The sequence below is a fragment of the Neomonachus schauinslandi genome, chromosome 5 (genome assembly GCF_002201575.2).
Source record: "Neomonachus schauinslandi chromosome 5, ASM220157v2, whole genome shotgun sequence".
In the NCBI taxonomy this organism is placed as follows: Eukaryota; Metazoa; Chordata; class Mammalia; order Carnivora; family Phocidae; genus Neomonachus; species Neomonachus schauinslandi.
Window position 1 is genome coordinate 47,431,397 of NC_058407.1, and position 7,160 is coordinate 47,438,556.

A 7,160-nucleotide genomic window follows, 5' to 3' on the forward strand; every position below is an offset into this window, starting at 1 on the left:
TTTGTGTTTTTTTTAAGATTTTATTTGTTTATTTGTCAGAGAGAGACAGAGCACAAGCAAGGGGAGCGGCAGGCTCCTTGCTGAGCAGGGAGCCCGATGTGGGACTCGATCCCAGGACTCTGGGATCATGACCTGAGCCGAAGGCAGACGCTTAATGACTGAGCCACCCAGGCACCCACCATTAACAGTTTTAAGAGAACAATGAAAAAGGTCTTTGTCCCCTGATACAGCTATTGAGGATACACATACCTCTTCCCTGCAGGGAAGATGGTCAGAATCCTTAATAACTGGTCTAACCGAGGCACCAGCCAAATAGAACAGATCCCACCACCGTCTGCCTTATGGCTCACCCAGTAGGTCCCACCTGAACACCAACTCCACCTCACCCCACCCAACAGCTCTTGCTCATCATCGGCAGCAAAACTGTTCGCCATCCAGAGCATTCCACATTTTCAGAAATGAAACTCAAATTCCTTAGGATTGTTTTATTCTTTGCTGTCTACCTTCTGCCTTCCCCTACCAAAGACAACTTGCAACTTCTTGACAACCCGCAAGAAGGCAGTCCCCCCCAAAGCTAGCAGAGCGCAGCTCCAAATAAGAGGTGTTGTCTCAAAGGAGGCAGCTGGCCTCAGCGAGTCATTGCTGATAGCCCATGGGATGTAGATGGTTGTCCCCATCTTTGAGAGGGTGATGGGGGCTGTGGGCAGCTGAGCAGGATCAAGTCTGCTGAGATGTCACTCACCAGCACAAGCCTGGTCACGCTGGCTTCCATCCTGATCCGCCCAAATAAAATTCAAAAACAAAGAGTTCCAGTTACCAAAGAGTCAGCCATCTCAGCAGCAAGTCAATTTTTATTTTGTTTTTTTAAGTCTTTTTTTTTTTTTAAGATTTTATTTTATTTATTTGACAGAGAGAGACAGTGAGAGAGGGACCACAAGCGGAGAGAGGGAGAAGCAGGCTTCCCACTGAGCAGGGAGCCTGACACGGGGCTCGATCTCAGGACCCTGGGATCATGACCTGAGCCGAAGGCAGACGCTTAACGACTGAGCCACCCAGGTGCCCCATTCTTTCTTTTTTTTTTTTAAGATTTTATTTTTTTAAAGTAATCTCTACACCCAATGTGCGACTCAACCCTGAGATCAAGAATCGACACGCTCCACCAACTGAGCCAGCCAGGGGCCTCTGTTTTTTTAAGGCTTTATTTTTGTGTTTTATTTTTTTTAGTAATCTCTACACCCAACGTGGGGCTCAAACTCATGACCCCAAGATCAAGAGTTCCATGCTCTTTTGACTGAGCCAGCCAGGCAAACGTAGTTTTTGTTTTTTGCTTTAAATTGAGTAGCTCTTCCTTCAAGCTTCTTTTTTTTAAAGATTTTTATTTATTTATTTGAGAGAGAGAGAGAATGAGAGAGAGCGAGTACATGAGAGGGGGGAGGGTCAGAGGGAGAAGCAGGCTCCCCGCCGAGCAGGGAGCCCGATGCGGGACTCGATCCAGGGACTCCAGGATCATGACCTGAGCCGAAGGCAGTCGCTTAACCAACTGAGCCACCCAGGCGCCCTTCCTTCCAGCTTCTTGACTTGGCTTTCCTAGCCCTTTGCAGTTAGCTTTTTTTTTTTTTAAAGAAGTTTCAACTTTATTTATTTTTATTGAAGTATAGTTGACATACAGTGTTATATTAGTTTCAAGTATACAACATAGTGATTTGACAATTCCATTCATTACACTATGCTCACCATGACGAGTGTAGTCCTATCTGTCATCACACAACATTATTACAATATTATTGACTATATTCCCCTTTGCAGTTTGCTTTCTTTGCAGTTACCATACTAGACTGAAGTCATCTTCTTATTGTCTGTCACCAGTGCTGTGTCTCTTTAAGGGCAGGGGCTTGTCTCATTCTCCTGTGTATACCCAACACCTAATCCAGTGCCAAGCATACCTGTCATGTCTCAAAAAAGGGTTTGCTGAGGGATGGCTGGGTGGCTCAGTTGGTTAAGCATCTGCCTTCAGCTCTGGTCATAATCTAGGGGTCCTGGGATTGAGCCCCAAGTCAGACTCCCTGCTCCTAATCGGGCTCCTTGCTCAGTGGGGAGCCTTCCTATCCCTCTCCCTCTGCCCCTCCCCCTGCTTGTGCTCTCTCACTCTCTCTGTCAAATAAATAAATAAAATCTTTTAAAAAAAGGGGGGCGTTGTTGAGCTGAACAGAATTGGTCTTAGTGTGAAGTGAAAAAAAAGTGAAACAGCAATCTCTCTGGATCTACTTTGTGGTTGATGCAATATAAGAAAATGATTCACTAGAATTCGGTTTAATGTTTTACAGTTAAGTGTTTCCAGTTTGAGAATTTTAGTAGTTGGTGAGAATGAATTTGACATCCATGGACTGAAGCTCTCAAAGCATACCATTAGTATTATACAGAAGCATGAGTCAAGATTAAACTAATATTGGGGCGCCTGGCTGGCTCAGTGGGAAGAGCTGTGACTCTTGATCTTGGGGTTGTGAGTTCGAACCCCACATTGGGTGTGGAGATTACTAAAAAATAAACTTAAAACAGACTAAACTAGTTTAGAGGAAATACCATTTAATTTGCTTAGCATGCTCTTTTTAGAAATTATCCATAAAATAATTTTCTTAAAAGCAGCAAAATAATCAGTTTAGTGAGTCTTTTAAATGATGCTGGATTCAAGTTTTCCATAAATGAAAGCTATGACTATTCTTAGTTTTGTTTTTTTTTAAGATTTTATTTATTTATTCATGAGAGATAGAGAGAGAGAGAGAGGCAGAGGGAGAAGCAGACTTCCCGCGGAGCAGGGAGCCCGATGCGGGACTCGATCCCAGGACCCCGGGATCATGACCTGAGCCGAAGGCAGACGCTTAACCATCTGAGCCACCCAGGCGCCCGACTATTCTTAGTTTTAAACAAAGATGTGGGTTATAAGAAATAAGTAATATTCCCTTTATGTAAAAAAAATAACTTTTAGTGGTTTCACTTTTATTTTAAAAGGAATATGTATTCATTGATGAAACATGGAAAAAGTACAGAAAAGGTTTAAGAAAAAAAATCACAATCTACAGTCCATAAATAATCATTGTAAACAGTTTATTTCTTTTTAGTCTTATTTCCATGCATATGCGTATTTTTTATGTGGTTGAGATTGTATCGTTCATTTGGTTTCGTATCTGGCTCTTTTCTACTTAACATCACAGCTTAAACTTCATTTAAAAAAATAAAATGGTGACATTGCTATGCTCTCAGTCAGGAACTACTCTCCCCTCCCTTTTCTTCCTGCTAGGGAGTGACAAGCCGAGCATCTTGTCCTTGTCCGCAGTGCACTACCCCGGATAGAGATTGGCTGGGTTAGAGATCTCCAGCTTTACACACAACTGGGCCTTATTTTTTATTAATCTGGTTTTCTTTCAAAACTCCTAACCAAATCTTAGACTTTATAAGAAGCAAGCGGTGAACCCAGAAGAAAGCAACAACTGTGATTAAGGGGACATCTGATGAAGGAAAGAACCAGGGGTGCTTTCCCTCGATATGGAGAATGATGACTATGGGACTGTCAGGGGGAACCAGGGCATTATGTTTAGTTTGCCCTTCAGTATTATTCCGGTATCTTCTGTGGCCCTTTGCTCCCCTTCACCCTTCTCCACCTGCTCTGTTTCCCAGGAGCCTGGCCAACGTTACTGCTCCCCCCAGCTCTCTCGCCCTCTGACTGCCAGTTGGGTTTGGCCAATGCGGGGCCCTGATGGGAAATGAGAGGCATCTTCACTCCCTAGCTCCCTCCTCGTGCGGTCACTGCGGGATGGCTGCATCCCCGCATGGAAAGCCACAGCTCCGGCCAAGCACACTTCTCCTTGTGACTCTCCCTCTCTCTGGCTTCTGGTAATCAGACACTCCCTTCATCCCTTCAAGCCTGTTGTCCATTGGTACTGGTTCTGGGCATTGCAGTAGCCCTGTGGTTTCCCTACGCACTGCCCATCTTTTAAATAATCCTCTCAGGAAACTCTCCTCCAGTGACCCAGTTTTGTTTTTGTTTTTTTTTAAAGATTTTATTTATTTATTTGACAGAGAGAGAGATAGCGAGAGCAGGAACACAAGCAGGGGGAGTGGGAGAGGGAGAAGCTGGCTTCCCGCCGAGCCGGGAGCCCGATGCGGGGCTCGATCCCAGGACCCTGGGATCATGACCTGAGCCGAAGGCAGGCGCTTAACGACTGAGCCACCCAGGCACCCTCCAGTGACCCAGTTTGAGGGGGCCTTCCTTTTCCTGCCAAGACGGACTGATAGAAATATTTAAACCATATGTCCCTCTCCCAGGGCTAGGGTACTTCATTCGGTCTTCAGAATTAAACTGTACCTGTGTTTTCTTAGCAGGGTCATTTAGGGATAATAAATGTATAAATAACGGATCTCCAGGTCCAGCAAGCGGCTATTTATTCTGGCCGTGCCCGGGTGCCGATGGTGATGATGCACACAGTAATAATAGTTCTTGTGCTTCATACTCCAGTGTGATACCTGCACCAGATACACTTCCCAGCTGGGCCCAGGCCTTCAGAACAAGTCAGCAAGGTGGCTTTTGTTCCCATTTCAGAGTTGAATAAATCAAGTATGTAGGGGCACCTGGGTGGCTCAGTCGGTTAAGCGTCTGCCTTCGGCTCAGGTCATGATCCCAGGCTTCTGGGATCGAGCCCTGCATTGGGCTCCCTGCTCAGTGGGGACTCTGCTTCTCCCCCTTCTTACCCCCTGCTCATGATCTCTCTTGCCTGCTCACTCTCTCTCTCTCAAACAAATAAGTAAAATCTTTTTAAAAATTTTGTAGGGGCGCCTGGGTGGCTCACTCGTTAAGCGTCTGCCTTCGGCTCAGGTCATGATCCCAGGGTCCTGGGATCGAGCCCCGCATCGGGCTCCCTGCTCGGCGGGGAGCCTGCTTCTCCCTCTCCCCCTCCCCCTGCTTGTGTTCCCTCTCTCGCTGTGTCTCTCTCTTCAAATAAATAAATAAAATCTTAAAAAAAAAAAATTTTGTAAAAGTCAGGTATGTAGAAATAGGTAACTTTTACCTACTATCACACAACTCCTACAGCACGTCCATTCCCTCACCTCTTTCCAGTCTTGACTCAAATGACACTTTCTCGGCCTGGCCTGGCCTGGGCTGGCGAGCCGCTTGTAACGGTTCTATCCCTTTCCCTGCTCTGTTTATCCTTAGCACTTCTCACCACCTCACCTACAGTTTGTTTTTCCTCAACCATCTTATTTAATGTTTGTCTCATTCCACTCGAGTGTAAGCTCCGTGAGGGCAGGGATCCTTGTTTTCTTCACTGCTTTCTCCCAGCGCTTAGAACAAGTCCCCACACACAGCAGGGGTTGAATGGATCTTTCTAAAGATTTTTTTTTTTATTCATGAGAGACAGAGCGAGAGAGAAAGGCAGAGGGAGAAGCAGGCTCCCAAGGAGCAGGGAGCCCGATGCGGGACTCGATCCCAGGACCCCGAGATCATGACCTGAGCCGAAGGCAGACGCTTAACCATCTGAGCCACCCAGGCGCCCTGAATGGATCTTTCTGAATGAGTAAATGATGAAGTTGGCACCCAGAGCCTGGGCTGCCGGACTTGAAGGCATTGTTTTCCTACGACACCCTCCCTAGCAAGCCACAGTCAAGGTAAACAGATAATCGCCTCAAAGACAAAAAACAATGGCCTTATTTTTTCACTAGACACAACCATTATACAACTGACTGTGACTGCAACATAAGATAGCTAATGAAAGAAAACAAAACGATGTTCACATATTTGTTTTCAAAAGTGTATTTATTATCAAGACGCCCAGACAGACGGTAAGGCCGTGTGGGCTTTGACAGAGTGAGGTGTCACTGAGAATGCCAAGGAGAAGAATATTGAGCAACGGATTTGGGTGCAGACGGCAGCCTCCCACCGTTGGCTGGGTGCAGGTGCGCACAGAGTGAATGGAGGCTTTCTTCAGGGCCAGGGAAGCTGGATGACATGGGCAAGCAAGCTGAGCAAGTGTGGACAACTGGGGTCTCGAAGGGGCAGACATTCTGGAATTGAATCCTGAATACTGCTTTGTTCTTCCTCTTCAGATCCTTTATGCTCCATTTCCCATGACTCTTGGAGCTGGAATCCATCTTGTCAATTCAGATGAGAGAATAAACATTAGAGGTCATATCACCCCCAAGCAGTGTTGGATGGGCCAAGGAATATCAAAAAATGGAAACACTTGCTTATCAATCAAAAGAATGTGTAGCAATGTAACCCCACTAGCTTACACTGAGTTAATCAGCACTACCCTAAAGACTTAATGAAATCTCTAACATACAAAAAATAAAGATATTTTTTCAGATTCCAAGTCTCTTGAGATAGAATAGACCTCTGGGGGACCAGGCTAAGTGGCACTAGAAGTTTTTAAGTAGGGAGCCCTGCCCAGCAAGATGGCATGGCCTGCGTTGTTATGCACATTCTCCAAGCCTGGCTCCTGCCAGGCTCCCAAGCGGCTCTTCAGCGCGATCAAAGTTCTATATTCGGGAGGCACCACGTGACAGACCTGACTGGCTGAAAGTTGGACTGACCTTGGGCACCTCCGTCTTCTTGTGGATCTATCTCATCAAACAACATAATGACGATGTTTTAGGGTATAAAAGAAGAAATGGGTTGGAATAAACTATTGAAATACTAATATGGTATGCTCCATATAGTGATTATACTAGTTCCTTTGGATTCACCAATCTGTTGAGTTGTAAACGTGAGAGAAAAAGTTATATGTGAATGTATGTCAAATCAGCATTTGTGTTTTGCATCATTAAATGAAAAAATAAAAATACTTCTGTATTTTTCAGATTAAAAAAAAAGAAGAAATTTTTAAGTAATATCTGCTAACGTGGCCTCATAACCTCCAGTCAGTGGTGTCCATCTTCTCAGGAGACCCCTGCTAGCATGACCTCATGGGCCTCTAGTCAACAGTGTCCACCTTTTCAGGAAACTCCAACCCCCTGTTTTGCCCTTAAAAACCCTCACTTACAAGCCAATGGGGAGTTCAGGACTTTTGAGCATCAGCTCCCCGTTCTCCTGGGTAACACCACACCAATAAATTGCCTATCTTCCTTCACTGCAAAAGCTTGGTGTCATTTTCATTGGCTTGTTGCGTATC

General features: G+C 45.4%; 1 protein-coding gene across 1 annotated transcript; it reads left to right on the plus strand.

Moving 5' to 3' along the window:
- The first annotated feature begins 3,540 nt into the window (after positions 1-3,540).
- LOC110570505 (NADH dehydrogenase [ubiquinone] 1 subunit C1, mitochondrial-like) lies at positions 3,541-6,673 on the plus strand. Its single transcript, XM_044914872.1, has 3 exons — positions 3,541-3,615; positions 4,511-4,563; positions 6,481-6,673. The coding sequence occupies exons 1-3, from the start codon at positions 3,541-3,543 to the stop codon at positions 6,671-6,673; spliced, it is 321 nt and encodes a 106-aa protein (XP_044770807.1).
- The last annotated feature ends 487 nt before the right edge of the window (positions 6,674-7,160 follow it).

Coding starts and splice junctions, on each gene's coding strand:
- LOC110570505 (XM_044914872.1), top strand. CDS start 3,541: ATGGAGAATGATGACTATGGGACTGTCAGGGGGAACCAGGGCATTATG. Junction 3,616..4,510: donor TGCCCTTCAGTATTATTCCG/GTATCTTCTGTG, acceptor TTCATACTCCAG/TGTGATACCTGCACCAGATA. Junction 4,564..6,480: donor GGCCCAGGCCTTCAGAACAA/GTCAGCAAGGTG, acceptor ACATTCTCCAAG/CCTGGCTCCTGCCAGGCTCC.